The following is a 17298-nucleotide window of genomic DNA, read 5'->3' as shown; positions in this document are numbered from 1 at the left end:
TTCTGGGACTCCTTAGGAGAAACTAGTTCAGGCCAATGTCAGACTCTGCTTATGGCTGACCTGGGGGGACCTGGAATAAACTACAAAGCTACCTTTGGTGTTAGATACCTGTCTTCTATTGGAGGTGTGTAGAAGAGGCCATGCTGCAAACTAAACTGATGCTGGCTGCCCCCAGTAAATTACCTGGGGCCACTCAGCAAAGTTTATGCCAAGAACATTTACAGCCTCCCAGATGCCTGTAGTGCACAGCTGCTAAAAGAACCTCATGCAGTCAGTGAGATAGATGGGGTAAATGGTATTCACCAGGTTAATGCAGAGTCATATTGGTGCCAGTGTAGAGTCTGGGGCCACTCATCAAGAGATACAGGGCACTAGAGCCTAGTTGCCACCTGCTTTAGGCCTCACATTTGAGAATTTTTAAGAAATACTAAAGTACAAACCAGCTGCCTGCCACTGAAAGAGCGCCTGGCTGTGTAGGGAATTGGGTGGGGTCTGAGGAAATTATCAGAGTGGAGTAAGGGGTGTCCACCAGTTAATGCAGATTCAGATTTTGTGCCAGTATCAAGCTTGGGTCCACTCATCAAAAGGCACAGTGCACATGGAGGCTAGGTGCCTCCTTCCTGTGGCCTGCATACCTTTGAGGGTTTTTAAGAATGACTGGAGTATAGGCCCAGGCTGATTGCCTGTGGCTGAAAGAGCTCCTGCTAATGTTCTGGATGAGTCCAGCTGCCAGCTCCTGAAGGCACTGTGGCAACGGGAGAGTTGTGTGGGACAGGGTCTCAGGGAATCACCATGGTGGGGTGAGTGGTGTTCACCAGGTTAAGTTGGATTCAGATTTAGTGCCCACCTATGCCCACAGGCCCTGTGGGGGGAGGGCTCAACACAGGATAGATATTGCTGGCCTGTTTGCCTGTGTGTGTAGGGGGCGGAGGGGGATGGGGATTGTGGGGGGGGGGCATTGCACTGTCTCTTCATCTCTCTCTTCAAAGCCACAAAATCCAGCCTCTACCAGTAAATCTCTTTGGCTCCTCCCACCACTCTCCCTTTGCTGGACCTCAGGGTGAGTGCCTATGAGTGAGAGAGTCTGTACATATCCCCTTTAAGAGGACACCTGTGTTTCCAGAAGCCTTCTGTCTCACCCACATAGATGAAATTACCCCTGATTTTCACAGCCAAATGTTATGAGGGCTCTTCCTCTTGGCACTAGCTCTGGGCTCAGGAGTCCAATGTGGGGCTGAGACTCCTTACTCCTCAGAGGGAATCTCTGCAGCCAAAAATCCCTCTCAATTCTTAATTGCCACACATGGGTGTGGAACCAGCGTATTTTGTGTCTCAACCTCTCCTACTGGTCTCAATGTGACGACTTCTTTATATCCTCAGCTATAGTACTTCTGTTCAGTTAGTCTGCAGGTGGTTCTCCAGGTTGATTGTTCTATAATTTAGTTGTACTTTTGATGTGGTTATGGGAGGAGGTAAGCACAGCACCTCCCTATGCCACCATCTGGACCTGAGGCCCCCAGGGTCTACTTATTATTTTCACTGAATTAATAGCACCCTTTCTGGCAATCCAGATGCTTGTCTTTGCTAAGATCTCCTTGCTCTTGATTATGTGCAACTTTTAAGTATTTAAAACTGTGTTTTTTTTTTTTTCAGTTTGTTGGTTTTTTGTTTTGTTTTGTTTTGTTGCATTCCTTACAGTTTTTACAAAGGAGGTGTTCTACATTGGCGGTGGTCCAGAATAGTACCAAGATTAAACTGAAAAAAAAAGGAGAAAGCAAATGATTTCCATGCCCTAATTTTAATACTTTAAAATAATTTATCTTCTGTGGTTCTCTAATTTTTCTGAAATATAAGTGCTAGTCCAAATAGGATGGATATTCAGGGAACGCTGGGATGGATCATATCCTCTTTCTGTATATCTCTAAATATCTCCAGTAGAAAAAGGCACAAAGTAGATATTTAATAAAATATCTGATAATCAATTTAAAGAAGAAAAAAGGCACTCCCTTTCATAAATCGTGTTTAAAGCTTTGACATTACTTTCCCTAATATTGGTTTCTCACATGGCTCAGGATAACTTGCACACTTTTGTGAGAGCTTGGAAATATCTGCAGCAAATCCTTTCAACAGCTTCTACCTCACTATAGAGTTGACACTGGCAAACTGCCACTAGGTTCAGTCTTTTTAACCATCCATTCATTCTACCTCCTAAATCAGTGTAATTCCTTGGATCAGAATCCAAGCTAAAGACCTGTCTCAAAGCAGCAGACTCCCTTTTTCAGATGACCACATTTTCTCAGTAAATTGAATGAATGAGTCTGCAGTTCACTCAATGTGCCCATCCTTCTTTTTCTTGGCATCTTTGCCAGAGACCTGGCACATGGTCTTTTTTGGGCTGTGTTGATAGTGAGTAGATAATTCAGAGGTCTGATTACAGATGTGGAAACATCTACACAATAAAGAATGACAGATGATAGCTTGTTTTAAAATAAACACATAGAAAAGTAGCTATGAATTATTCACTAGTATGGTGATTCATAGCTTAAGATTTATAGTGCATATTTAATGTGCTCAGAAATGTAATTACATTTGGGTAGCTGAAAACACACATAATTTTGAAACTATAGAAGGTGATAGTAAAAAAGAATTCTTCAAACAATTGTGAGCACATGCTGAATTGATTAAGATCTGGGTATTAGCAATAGCCATTCTTTGAGCTAACTTGGAGAAAGACCTTTACAGAGATGAAGAAGTTGGTATAAGATTACTCATTGATGCCTAAATGTAAGGCAGTGGACATTTTAATGTACAAAAAATCATTAAGTGGTATAATAAGCAACTATCATATCAAATTTTCAAACACTGATTTCATATATTACTAGAGGCCCAGTGCACGAAATTCGTGCATAGGGGGGTCCCTTATCCTGGCATGTACCCTCTGCAATCTGGGACCCCTCAGAGAATGTTCAACTGCTGGTTTAGGCCTAGATGTGGCCTAAACCAGCAGTCAGACATCCCTCCAGCCGGGACCACTGGCTCCTAATCGCTTGCCTGCCTACTGGCTTGGTCACCACCTAACTGCTCCTCTGCTGGCCCGATGGCCCCCAACTGCCCTCCCCTGCCAGCCTCATGGCCCCCAACTTCCCTCCCCTGCAGGCCTGATCGCCCCTAGCCACCTCTGCCTCGGCCCCCACCACTGTGGCTTTGTCCAGAAGGAAGTTGGATGGTCGGAAGATGGTCAGTCTCCCAGTCTAATTAGCATATTACCCTTTTATTAGTATAATGTGATAAAAATGCAGAGGAGAGAACTGTTCTGAGATCCATGTGGGGACTGAATTTGTCCTTGATATGTCCTTCATATGATAACATAAATTTATGCAGTAACATCCTTAAATAGACCTCACTGTATATTCACATTCATTAGCTCATGTAAAGTTTTGTGTCCCTGCAGCAGCCTAAGAAATTCATTGAAGAGAATGTGTTGATGTTGCAGTCTACCAAATGCTGCTTCCTGCTGGTATGCAATGATAGTCAACACCGCATACAGAAACCTAGATTAGACACAGACTTCTAAACAATACTAAACGCATCAAAGGGATTGGTGGTTGCCAGGGGTTGGGGGAGATGAAGGTAGGGCAAAACTGTTTAATGGATAAGGAGTTTTATTTAGAGTGATGGAAATGTTTTAGAACTAGATGGAGGTAGTGGTAGCACAAATAATTGTGAATGTACTAAATTGTTTATTGTTAAATGGTGTATTTTATGTTATGTAAATTTTATTTCAATAAATTATTTTTTTAAGAAGTCAAAGGAGACAACCCCACTGAATCTGAGGAAGTTATGTAAGTGACCAAGACAAAAGTAGGATTCTGGAGGCACTAGTTTGAAGATTAGAATGTTCCAGAGAGTGTGCTAAAATGTTGAGCTTAGCAGGCACAGAGAGGACCACCTAGGTGAAAATACTGCAATTTTTAAGTCTTTGGGGGCATATAGCATGAAAAAAGGAAATTTTTTTAAAACTGGGAAAGTTATAAATGGTAGGAGATTCTTCCTTTTAACAGCAGCATAGTATTCCATTGTGTAGATGTACCACCATTTTTTAATCCACTTATCTGTTGATGGGCACTTAGGCTGTTTCCAAATCTTAGCTATGGTAAATTGTGCTGCTATGAACATAGGGGTGCATATATCATTTCTGATTGGTGTTTCTAGTTTTTTGGGATATATTCCTAGAAATGGGATTACTGGGTCAAATGGGAGTTCCATTTTTAGTTTTTTGAGGAAATTCCATACTGTTTTCCACAGTGGCTGCACCAGTCTGCACTCCCACCAGCAGTGCAAGAGGGTTCCTTTTTCTCTGCATCCTTGCCAGCACTTGTTGTTTGTTGACAGGTGTGAGATGGTACCTCATTGTTGTTTTGATTTGCATCTCTTGAATGATTAGTGACTTTGAGCATGTTTTCATATGTCCTTGGAGCTGGAGAGCATTATGCTAAGCAAAATAAGTCAGTCAGAGAAAGATAACTATCACATGATCTGACTCATTTGTGGATTATAATGAACAACATAAACTGATGAACAAAAATAGATCCAGAGACTGAGAAGCATTGATCATATGCTCAAACCTCAGAGGGAAGATAGGGGAGGGTGGGAGGAAGGGGGAGAGATCAACCAGAGGACTTGTATGCATGCATATAAGCATAACCAATGGACACAGACACCAGGGGGTGAGGGCATGAGCAGTGGGAGGGGGAGAAGTAGAGGGGGGTAAGCACACATATGTAATACCTTAATCAATAAAAAACAAAACCAAACAAAACAAAACTGGGAAAGTTAAAGGGACTTTGGAAATTGTAATTACCTTCCACTTCACAGCCCAGTAGCTCCATTCTTAGCCCTAGTCCACCATGAGTGGCTCTCTCAGGGTAGATCCTGATGAATCGTGTGGAAAGAGGTTGAAAAGTTCGTAGCTCAGGCGTATCATAATTGCTGTTGCCTTCAAAAGACTGTGAAGTATGAAAAATACCAGTTATTAATAAAACCACCTATTCAGCAGAAGAGTCTCTCCTTTGGTCTCTTAATAGAGCAGAGAAATAGGGATCATTCTACCACTTTGTAAATGCCTGACATTCATTTCATAAATGAGAAAGGAAAAAACAATTCGACTTCTTTAAGAAGTGATAGATGTCATTTCTCAGAAACTAGAGTATGCCCTGAGGCTATACCAGAAGCAATCATGAGACATGTTTTTAAATGATATGTTTACATGCCTCGGAGAAGCGACACTTTAACCACTTCCTTGAGGTTGGAGAACTATAATTCAGGAAGAGAACTTGCCACTTTTCAGAGCTTATAATAGACACCATATTTTCAATAACTACTCCTGTTACATTCTCTTCAATCAGTGGGTCCTTTAGAAGAGGGATGAATTAAATTGCTGAAGAAGGAAATAGTAAATTTAATGCAGTGCAAATGCTGTTTACTCAAGAACTTGTGTTATTCCAATGCCTTAAAATTCTGTTTACATAAGGTGTTCCAGCACTTGGTAGTATCTGTAGATAAAAGACCTCCTTTTCTCAGAAAGAGAACAAGAGCCCTGTCTGTTAAGTGATGTTCTGATGAATGGGTTGAATTGCACCTCTTTGTCAAGCGCATTTCTAAGTTGAAGTCAGTGACATATTTTCAGGAGCTAGGCTATTCATTGCCAGTGCTGCTGCTAAATTATTTTATTTTCCTTTTTCACATTGACAGGAAGGTCAAAATCTTTGAGTGGAATCATAAGCAAATGGAGCAATGACTAGGCTTCTTTTCTTTTTTTAGAAATGGATAAGCCTCACTATATATCCTCTTCTCCCTACACCATTTTTAATCCAGTCCAGAATGGGAGAAGCGGGGAGAGGCAAGTTTAGAAAAATCAAATTGCTTTAACATTAGGAGTGGCCTTTTATATGTCAAATAACCTAAGATGTTTACTGGTGAAAGGTATTGTTTAAAGTGCTTAAAATATATTAATTCATTTAATCCTCTAGACAACTCCACAAGGTAGGTTCTATTATTACCCCTGTTTTACAGGTGAACCACAGAGAGGTCAAGCAACCTTCTCATGGCCATATGGTAAGTGATAGAGCTAAGATTCAAATGTGGGCAGTCTGAACTGGTGCCCTTCACTCTTACAATGCCATGATGCCTCAGCCCTTAGAAATAATCTAGTCAAATGTCATCATTTCAATAAATGAAAACATTGAGGATCAGGGAATTGAGTTCTTTGCCCATGTCCACACACTTAGTTTCATTGTTTTCTTTAAATTATCTCATTCTAGGCTACTAAGCTTGGTAGATCAGACCGAGTGGATGGCCAGTCCCAGGCTTGTCAGCAGGAGTGGGAACCATACCTAACAGTTGTCATAAAGCAGCCAAAGAAGCTATCTTTCAGTGGTGGAAACATCATGGCAAAACAGGAGACACATGTAAGAGGAGATAGACAGATTGAGTAGGTTGTGACATAACCAGGGCTTTTCTGAGTTCTAGAAGTAAATTAATTGGTCCTTTCTGACTCAGAAAAGCCTCCAGGAATTTCAAAGTACATGACTAACATAGACCCACTTCTCTCAATTAAGGTTTCCTTCTATTATTTTCAAGAGTAAATTCCCTATTGGCTGGGGTTCTACATTCTTGATAGAATTACAGTTGTTGCCAGTAATTGAGAATCTGACATATATTATTGTTAAGCTCTATTAAGTATCATCAATTAAGAGTAATCTATAACAATAAAAGCATAATATGCTAATTAGACCAGACGTCCTTCCGTCCTTCTGGACAAAGCCGGGGCTGCGAGGGAAGCCCGGGTCCTAGGTGCCTGCCAGCAGCTGGAGGGAGGGAAACCTGGGTCTCAGGTGCCAGAGGGAAGCTGTTGACGGCAGCTGGGGGAAGAAAGGCCTACTCTTGCATGAATTTTGTCTATCGGGCCTCTAATATACTAATAACATAGCTTCAACAATCATAGAAGAAAAGCACTCTTTTAACTTGTGGTTTCTAAAATATTTTCAGAGTTTTTATCATATGTGTGTAGATATTTTCTTTCTTATGTCCCAGACTCTTCTCCTAATTTTAACTTGAGCAAAAAATTGGCACAATGTAAATACATTATAAAAGCTGTCAGAGATGAACTGGGAAGAATATTAGCAATGTAGAGCCATATACAACAGTGCTAATTGTTTTTAAAAATATGTTTTTATTGATTTTAGAGAGATAGAAAGGAAAAGAGAGATAAACACATCAACTGCCTCCTGCATGGCTCCCACTGGGGATTGAGCCTGCAACCTGGGCATGTGCCCTGACTAGAAATGGAACCAGTGACCTCTTGGTGCATGGGTCGACGCTCAACCACTAAGCACACTGGCTGGGCAGAGCTGGGTTAATTTTATTAGCATGAGATCATTTATAAAAAAATCTGTGTCCTTTTACTAATCATGTTTTAGAAAAGGGCTTTGTGTATTTAGATCTTTTATGTGCTCCTGAAAAGTCTAGTTAATACAAAGACTGATATATCTTGTCCATCATTTGAGTAGGAAGCAAGGAGAGGGCATAGAAGATTTTAAGTCCATTGAAGTGCTATTTCATTTCACAAAATAGTACTCATTTTACTGTTACATATAAGGGACATGGCATCCTAAGGAGGTAACCTTCATTTATAAGTTTAAATATAGTTTGTTTTAAATATCTTTATACCATTTATAAATATGTACTGCTTCTAAGTTGAAGGTTTTACCAGTATCTTTTCTCATAAAATTATTTTATTTCTGGGAAAGGACATTTAGGGGTAACTTATTAAGCTCTATCTAAACAACTTAGAAGTTTCATGGTTTTAAATACCATAGAATGATGATAAAAAAATAATAATATTTTAGGAATAAAATTAAACACATTCAACCAATCTTGAATGGAACTTTTTTGTTAAAATTGAAAACTGTGTGTTGCCTTCTTATGGAATTCTATATGCAATGTATTACAAAAGAGTGATAGCTTTAGACTTGATAGCAGATATGTGCATTGGACAACACAGGGAAGCATATGGTGCATCTTTTCAGAGGTTACGGTACTTTGTTATCTTTCTGTCTGAGAACCCTAGTATTGAAGAACATGTCACTACAGCACACACTGCCATATGACAGCAGCTCCAGGAAGTTGTTGATTTCCAGCACACTTTGTGATAAAGTCACAAGGCTCATGACTCCTTCAGAGATTGACTCTTAGGGAGAATTGCAGTTTTCTGTTTATTTTACTTTTTCTCTCACCAAAACAAGAGGGGCAGACATAAAATGGAAAATGAAATGGACACAAGAAAGAAAATATCTACACACAGATGACAATAACTCTGACAATGTTTTAGAAATCACAAGTTAATGAGAGTGAGATGGAAGTGAACTTCTTTCACTTCTGACAGCATCATCCCTGTCAGTGGCTGACCTGCAGCCAGTTGGGGAGAGGGAAGTCTCTGCAGAGCTCTGTGTCTGACAGAGTGGAGCTGACTACACTGCCCAACTTTTGATTTCCTGCCTGCCATACCTTTGCTTGAGTCATATATTAAGCCACATTCCCACACTTGCCTAGAATGGGACCAAAGACAATATTCCCTCCAATTAGCTAGAATCTTCTTTTCACAAAAGGGGTAGGTCCTGGACAAAGTGGGGCTGGGAAGGATGGAACAAAAAGCCAGTTGTTTGGGGTGTGAGAAGTTTCATTAGCTGAATACAAATCCTTCACCGCATATAGCATTGAATGTCTATGGTTTGTTACTTATTTTAGTCTCAAACCAGCTTCTGGGTCACCCAACATACTCCTTTCCTAGTTGGCATTGTGTACTCAGGAAATTCAAATAAATTTAATAATCACCCTAAGAAAAACCTAATCACTAAAGAACATCTGTTTGGTTAAAAAATATCACACCACATGTTCTGTTGAACATTGGAATGTTTTTATATTGAGACTAGAGGCCCTGTGCACAGGGGGGGTCCCCTCAGCCCAGCCTGCACCCTCTCCAATCCGGGACTTCTTGGGGGATGTCCGACTGCCGGTTTAGGCCCGTTTCTGTCAGAAACGGGCCTAAACCGGCAGTCGGACATCCCTCTCACAATCTGGGACCACTGGCTCCTAACTGCTCACCTGCCTGACTGCCTGATGGCCCCTAACTGCCTCTGCCTGCCTGCCTGATTGCACCTAACTACCCTCCCTGCCAGCCTGGTCAATCCCAACTTACCCTCCCATGGGCCTTGTCACCCCCAACTGCCCCCCACTTCCTCCCTGGTCACCTCACGCAGCCTGCTGTTCAGTTGTTTGGTCATCCCTCACTAACCCTCCTGCTGGCCTGGTCGCCCCATGCAGCCTGGTGTTCAATTGCTTGGTCATCCCTCACTAATCCCCTTGCCAGCCTGGTCACCCCACACAGCCTGTTTTTTGGTCGTCCATCCAGTTGTTTCAGTCGTGATGGCCCCTGGCTTTTTACATATTGGGATTCACTTCTCTTTTCACTGGATCAAAAGCAAGCTGCATTTTAAAAGGTTCCAATGCATAAAAAAATACTTAAGCATTACTTACAATAGTCAAAGGTAGAAACAATCTAAGTGTCCATCAATGGATGAAAGGATAAACAAAATGTGGTATGTACATACAATGGCATATTATTCAGCCTTAACAAGAGGAAATTCTGACACGGATCATCTTGAAGACATTATGCTAAGTGACAAATGCAGGGTGAGGCAAAAGTAGGTTTATAGTTGCTCATATGGAAAATAATACAATAATCAATAAATGATAATACAAAAATAAACTGTTTTGCATATTAACAACTGTAAACCTACTTTTTCCCTACCTTGTATTATATGATTGCACTTGTATGAAGTAGTTGGAGTTGTCAAATCCATAGAGACTGAAAGTAGAAAAGTGGTTTCCAGGGACTGGGGGAGATGGGAAATGGTAGCTATTGCTTAATGGACACAAACTTTCAGTTTCGCAAGATGGGGAAGTTCTGGAGATTGGTTGCTGAACAATATAAATATACTTAACATTACTGAACTACACACCTACAAAGGTTAAGAAGGTAAATTTTATGTTATGTATATTTTATCATAATTAAAACATTTTAAAAATATATTTAAAGGAGGAAAGAAGATCGAACAGGAAGGGGAGGGTTAACTGATAAATTAGAGTCTACTGAGAGATTTTAAGTCTTTTCCCAGTTGCTGCTGGCAACTCCGTGATCCCCATTCTCATAGGGATAGTTACTCTATCTCCTGTCTGTGTTCAACTACTTGCCTACCCTAAGGGAGGGAAAGGTGACCAGCATTGCAATTCTTTTCTATGTTTATCTAGGACATCACTTTCTGTACCTCAATCCTGTCTGTCCTAGAATTGGGGGTCACTGATCTCAGGAATGAAAGGAAATAAGAAGTCTTTCTTCCGCAGGAAAGGGCGAAGGTCCTTGAGCAAAGTCAAGGATGTGAGGAAGGACTTCCTCCTGGCAGTCCATTTACTCCCTGTCCCTGAATCTTACCTTAGCCTTGCGTTTGCTGTCATCCATGATCATTTTCCAGTCTGAGCCATTGTTGCTGTACCCAATCTTGAACTTCCTCATGGACACTTTGTTCTCCCGGTGCTTTCCCCCCTGAATGATGATGCCCCTCACAATCTTCTCTTCCCCTAAGTCCACTTGGAGCCACTCATTTATGTATGGATGAGGTGCAGGTGGCAGTACCCAGCCAGAGCGACTAGTCACAAGGCGAATGTTTTCAGGCATCCAGTTCCTGTCCCCTTGGTTTGAGGCTGTAATCTGGGAGTCAGAAATAAGACCAGACACCATGCCCAGCATTCCAGAGCAAGGATAATCTAGAGGGTGAAATGAAATAGATAATGTAAAATGATTTTATGCTTAGAAAGAATATGACATATTAAGTAAAAACATTTTCTGTATCCATGCCTATAAGTGTTTAAGTCTTTGTATCATTTATACTACATTTCAATAAAGAAAAATTTCAATAAGAACATACATTTCCCTCCTTTCTGAGTTTTTCCAAGACAATTAATAACATCATAGATCTTTTTATATCTTCTATAGCAACCCATGTAGCTTCTGAGAATAATGAGGGTATCAATCATTGAGTAATTGATTGGGAGCTTAAAAACAAAATGGTGGACAGCCATGGAGCTGGAGCAAGCAGGAGGCTTGGTTGCCCCAATGATGGAGGAAGCCAAGCTTCCCGCCTGCTGCGGCTGGCTCTGAGCTCCACTCAAAGCAACAAAGTTTCAATTATAAAAGATAAATAAACCTCAGATACCTGCTTTCAGCCAGCTGTGGCCATGGAGCTGGAGCGAGCGGGAGGCTTGGTTTTGCCCCTGGTAATGGAGGAAGCCAAGCTTCTCTCCCACCCACCCTGGCCGGTTCTGAGCTCCACTCAAGGCTACAAAGTTTCAATTATAGAAGGTAAATAAATCCCAAAATAAAAAAAAAAAAAGAAAAGAAAAAAAGGAGAGGCTGGGAGCTTCCATTGCTGGACGGCTTGGACAGCCTGAACAAGGCCCTCAGCCCCTCACCCAGACTGGCCAGGTACCCTAGTGGGGACCTCCCACCCTGAAGGGGGTGTGACCAGCCTGCAAACACCCATCAGCCCCTCACCCAGGCTGGCCAGCCACCCCAGCGGACCCCCACCCTGAAGGGGGTGTGACCAGCCTGCAAACAGCCATCAGCCCCTCACCCAGGCTGGCCAGGCACCACAGTGGGACCCCCACCCTGATCCGGGACACCCTTCAGGGCAAACTAGCCGGCCCCCACCTGTGCATCAGGCCTCTATCCTATATAATAAAAGGGTAATATGCAAATTGACCCTAACAACAGAACAACAGGGAATGACTGGTCACTATGACACACACTGACCACCAGGGGACAGACATTCAATGCAGGAGCTTCCCCCTGATGGTCAGTGCACTCCCACAGGGGAGCTCTGCTTAGCCACAATCCAGGCTGATGGCTTCCAGTACAGTGGTGGTGGGAGCCTCTCCCACCTCCTCAGCAGTGCTAAGGATGTCTGACTGCAGCTTAGGCCTGCTCTCTGCTGGCAAGTGGCCATCCCCTGAAGGCTCCTGGGCTGCGAGAGGGATGTCTGAGTGCCAGCTTAGGCCCAATCCCCCGGGCCTAAGCCAGCAGGTGGTCATCTCCCAAGGGGTCCCAGACTGTGAGAGGACACAGGCTGGGCTGAGGGTCCCCCCCGAGTGCACAAATTTTTGTGCATTGGGCCTTTAGTGTATATATATATATCTGTGTGTATATATATATATATATATATGTATATATACCTGTATATACACTGAGTGGCCAGATTATTATGACTACACACACAAAAAAAAAAATGGTCAATACTTCAATTATTCTCCTTTCTAAATTATACATCTCAAACAAAGACATGCACAGGAATAATAACCTATTTTTCTTTGAAACAACTCAATTCTGCATAATATAATCAAAAGTTAGTCTCAAGATATAAGCATCTAAAGAGGCATATATCTAATACAGTTAAACTATGTCCATGTTATATGTTGAAACTTAAGAATTAATTATTGAGGTACTTTCCAGATCATGGATTGATATACAGTATAGATTATGTCATTTCTTTTCACACACTTTGTGCCTACTCACATAGCAATTATGCATGCACTTTCTTTTTTTTCTTTATTGATTAAGGTATTACATATGTGTCCTTATCCCCCCCTTGCCCTCCAAACCCCCCACTCATGTCCTCACCCTCCTAGAGTCTGTGTCCATTGGTTAGGCTTATATGCATGCATACAAGTCCTTTGGTATATCTCTTCCCCTTATCCCTGCCCTCCCCTACCTTCCCTCTGAGGTCTGATCGATGCTCCTCTGTCTCTGGATCTGTTTTTGTTAATCAGTTTATGTTGTTCATTATATTCCACAAATGAGTAAGATTATGTGATATTTATGCATGCACTTTAAATCAAGGATGCCAGGCCTTCCATAAGATGTCCTTGCAAAGCCTCTTCTCATTTACCCCTTTAGACAGAGGCAACTGAAATGAAGAACTCCTTCACCAGGGGTGTGGGGTATGGGGAGGCTTTCTTTCATTCTGTTCCCTCCATCTTGCCCTTCCTGCTATCTGACCAGTTAAAATCTTGACCCATTTTCAAATGCCATGTCAGTTATTCTCATCTCTCCAACTGGGGTAGTTTCCTTTTCTGGAGGTCTTCTCGTATATCAATGGCCACATTTAGTTTCTTGGATGACTGCTATTTGCCTCCCCACATTTTAAGTTCTCTTGATGGAAGAACCACATCCTATTTAAAAATTTTCTACGATTCCTTGTGCCTTGCTTTATAAATAGTATTTGCTCAACAAATATTCAGTGAATGAATCAAATGATTAACACAATAAAAGGCAGCTGTCCATTTTCAAAGCACCTTTTCCTAGATGGGATCTGGAAACTAACAATACTGTAAATTCAATGGGGCTTATGAAAAGATTTACAAAAACTATTTTACGGGGGGTGGGGGGGATATAAAATTATAGTGTTAAAAATAGAAATCACATTTTTAGTCAGTGTGGTCACACCTGCTTGATTCAAAACCAGATGTTACCATTTGGAGAAAAACACAACTTGAATATTTTAACAATAGCAGAACCTTTACCAGATTAATGTCCTTTCTCTAATGCAGAGCTGGCTAGGGTGCAGTTTACAACCCACAAACCTAGCATGTCCAACTTCTATTTGGCCAACGAATACATGGAGGACAGACTGCCATTCCTTCTGTCTGTCTGTCTCATCCAAAAACAACAAAGAACAGTAAAAGGGAACCTTGATTGACCTTTGACCGAAAACTTTGAGAGTCTTTCAGCAATTCTTGGGAGAAAAAAACAAACAAACAAACCACAATTCAAGGTGTAAATGAGATAGAGGGATTTAATTTCATTTTCCATAGTAGTAGGCTGGGTCAGATGTACTTCAGCCTGGCTACATGTCAAATCCTTTGCAAAAAGTATTGCCAGATTTAGCAAACAAGCAATCAGATAAAAAGACAAAACAAAACAAACAAACAAACAGAAAACAAGAAACATGATGCCAAGCTAAATTAGAATTTCAAACAAATAAGGAATGATGTTTTAGTATAAGCATGTCCCAAATATAGCATGGAGCATACTTATCCTAAAAAATTATCTGTCATTTATCTGCATAAGACTTAAATGGACATTTTATATTTTACCTGGTAACACTGTTTGCAAAGCTTAAAACCAGTCCTAGATGAAAAGAAGAGATGAGTTCTGTGATGGTGAATTGAGGTGGTTGTTTTCACTAACATTATTTTACAATAAAATCTTTGTACTTTAATGGGAAAACTGAGATATACTGATAAGTCAAATACTCAGTTAACCAATTTTCAAAGAATGTGAAGGTAATAACTTCAGTTGATGGAAGAACCTGAATGAGCATAATTAACTCTTCCCCTGATGACTCAGAAAGTATCTTTGGATGCTGTGGTGCCTGAGATCATCACTGAGAAGTTCTGATTAACATAGGAACACACTAATGTGTGCAGAAGCACTAGTTAATACATGCCTGGATAACAAATACAAGGTTGTAGTGTGTTCTCATACATTAAGCAGTTACCCTACAAGATTAATTTTACCAATTTTCATCTTTGCCAAAAAGATAAAACCTGATCTGTCAATAACCTATAAAGTAGAATGGTTTGCTACATTCTTGTTTGTATCTCTATAGGATGACACATCATTGTATACACTGGATTACCCAGGATTAAAAATTTCAAAAAAGCATTTTTTGAATACTTTAAATCTATAAAAATTAGATTAAAACTTGTGCTCTGGAGAGTTTGGAAGTCAAGTGCTGAATTCACATAGTAACTTTTAATTCAAGGGTCAATTTTTGAGATCACTTGTTTCTCAGAAGGCATGGATAAAACTGCAATTCATTCATTCACTCATTCATTCAAAAATCAGCACGTGGAACACATTATGTTCCAGGCATATAAAACAGAATAAAAAATAAGTCCACCAGGGACACTTCTATTTTCATCAGATTCCACTATGAGAGGAACATGGCCTCTAAAATAAAATTTTCTCACTGGAGTGTCTGCTTGCCGGGCTTATTGTAAGTTCAATTTATTGTCTAACATGCACTGTCTAGTTATTGGATACCATTTAGTAAGCACTTACTCTAAACAAGGTATGTTACATATATTCTTTCACTGAATCCTTATTATGGCTGAATTAAGTTTAATCTTTTAAAAATATGTATTTTTATTGATTTCAGAGAGGGAAGGAGGAGAGAGAAAGATGGAAACACCAATGATCAGAGAGACTCAATGATGGGCTGCCTCCTGCACTCCCCGCATTAGGGATCAAGACTACAACCCAGGCATGTGCCCTGACCAGAATAGAACCATGACCTACTGGTTCATGGGATGCCACTCAACCACAGGGGCACACTGGCCAGACTGAAATAAGGTTAATCTTACTGACCAAGAAATGAAGGTCAGAGGGACTAAATGTCTTGCTTATGGTCACGTGTTCACTAATGGATCGTTCAGAGCCAAGCTTGGATGTCTGTGTACCTTCTATTCATGTGACCATCATTATAACATGATAGCCTCTTTAAGAAAGCCCGCCTTGATAATTATTTGGATTTTGTAGCTGTCTTACTAAAGAGAAAATATCTAAAATAAAGTAGGGGTCACAAATAACAAACTAGCCCTATGAGCCTAAAAGCAGTATCTTACTTGGAAAAACAAAACAAAACCGCAGGCTATATAGAATAGTTGTAAAATAGAATTTGCTATTTCAGATATCTGCTTAAGTAAGTCATTTAATCATTTAAAAAAATACAATATATTATTTGCCTCTTTACATGTGAAGACTCACACATTCTTATAATTAACTCTCAGGAAAATCCTTATGAAAATGAAAAAGGCCATCAGCCCCTCACCCAGACTGGCCAGGCACTCCAGTGGGGACCCCCACACCCTAAAGGGGTTGTGGCCAACCTGAAAACAGCCATCAGCCCCTCACCCAGGCTGACCAGCCACCCTAGTGGGGACCCCCACCCTGAAGGGGGTGTGACCAGCCTGCAAACATCCAGCAGCCCCTTACCCAGGCTGGCCAGGCACCCCAGTGGGACTCCTACCCTGACCTGGGACACCCTTCAGGGCAAACCAGCCGGCCCCCACCCATGCACCAGGCCTCTATCCTGTATAATAAAAGGGTAATATGCAAATTGACCCTAAAAGCAGAATGTCTGGGAATGACTGGTCACTATGACACACACTGACCACCAGGGGGCAGATGCTCAATGCCAGAGCTGCCCCCTGGTGGTCAGTGCACTCCCACAGGGGGAGCTCTGCTCAGCCACAAGCCAGGCTGATGGCTGCCAGCACAGCGGTGGTGGCGGGAGCCTCTCCCGCCTCCTCTGCAGCACTAAGGATGTCCGACTGCAGCTTAGGTCTACTCCCCGCTGGTAAGTGGACATCCCCTGAGGGCTGCTGGGCTGCCATAGGGATGTCTGACTGACAGCTTGGGCCCAATCCCCCAGGGAGCAGGCCTAAGCCAGCAGGTGGACATCCTTGGAGGGGTCCCAGACAGCAAGAGGGCACAGGCTGGGCTGAGGGAACCCCTCAAGTGCACAAACTTTTGTGCACCGGGCCTCTAGTGATTTATATAAACTTTTAAATTCAGGGAAAGTCATTTTGCATATATGTGGTCATTTTTATTTGAATTTAGACCAGTGGTTCTCAACCTTGGCTGCACATTACTATCACCTGGAAATCTTTTTAAAATCCTGATTTCTGGGCCTCGTCCTCCAGAAATTCTGTTTCTTTGTTATGGGGTGGGGCCACAACATTAGTAACAAAGAAACAGAATTTCCGGATGATGAGGCCCAGAAATCAGGATTTTAAAAAGATTCCCAGGTGATTCTAATGTGCAGCCAAGGTTGAGAACCACTGATTTAGACAAACCTGAGTTTAAATTCTACTTGCTGTTCAGTGGTCGGCAAACTCATTAGTCAACAGAGCAAAATATCAACAGTACAATGATTGAAATTTCTTTTGAGAGCTAAATTTTTTAAACTTAAAATATATAGGTAGGTACATTGTTATTAACTTAATTAGGGTACTCCTAAGGCTTAGGAAGAGCCACACTCAAGGGGCCAAAGAGCCACATGTGGCTCGTGAGCCGCAGTTTGCCAACCATGGCACTAGCTTATTTCTTTGAGCAATTTAGTA

General features: G+C 41.5%; 1 protein-coding gene across 8 annotated transcripts in view; it reads right to left on the bottom strand.

Moving 5' to 3' along the window:
- Positions 1 to 17298, bottom strand: part of NRP1 (neuropilin 1) — a 183185-nt gene that overhangs the window by 36027 nt on the left and 129860 nt on the right. For all 8 annotated transcript variants that reach the window (XM_036350799.1, XM_036350761.1, XM_036350768.1 and 5 more), the window contains 2 exons: positions 10550 to 10881; positions 4862 to 5006 (listed from right to left, as the gene is read on the bottom strand). In XM_036350799.1, the coding sequence (XP_036206692.1) occupies positions 4862 to 5006; positions 10550 to 10881 (477 nt within the window). The remainder of the gene's footprint in view (positions 1 to 4861; positions 5007 to 10549; positions 10882 to 17298) is intronic.

Source organism: Myotis myotis, unplaced genomic scaffold (assembly GCF_014108235.1).
Source record: "Myotis myotis isolate mMyoMyo1 unplaced genomic scaffold, mMyoMyo1.p scaffold_m19_p_1, whole genome shotgun sequence".
In the NCBI taxonomy this organism is placed as follows: Eukaryota; Metazoa; Chordata; class Mammalia; order Chiroptera; family Vespertilionidae; genus Myotis; species Myotis myotis.
Note: the sequence above shows the minus strand (reverse complement) of the source record. Positions and strands in the feature narration are given on the sequence as shown.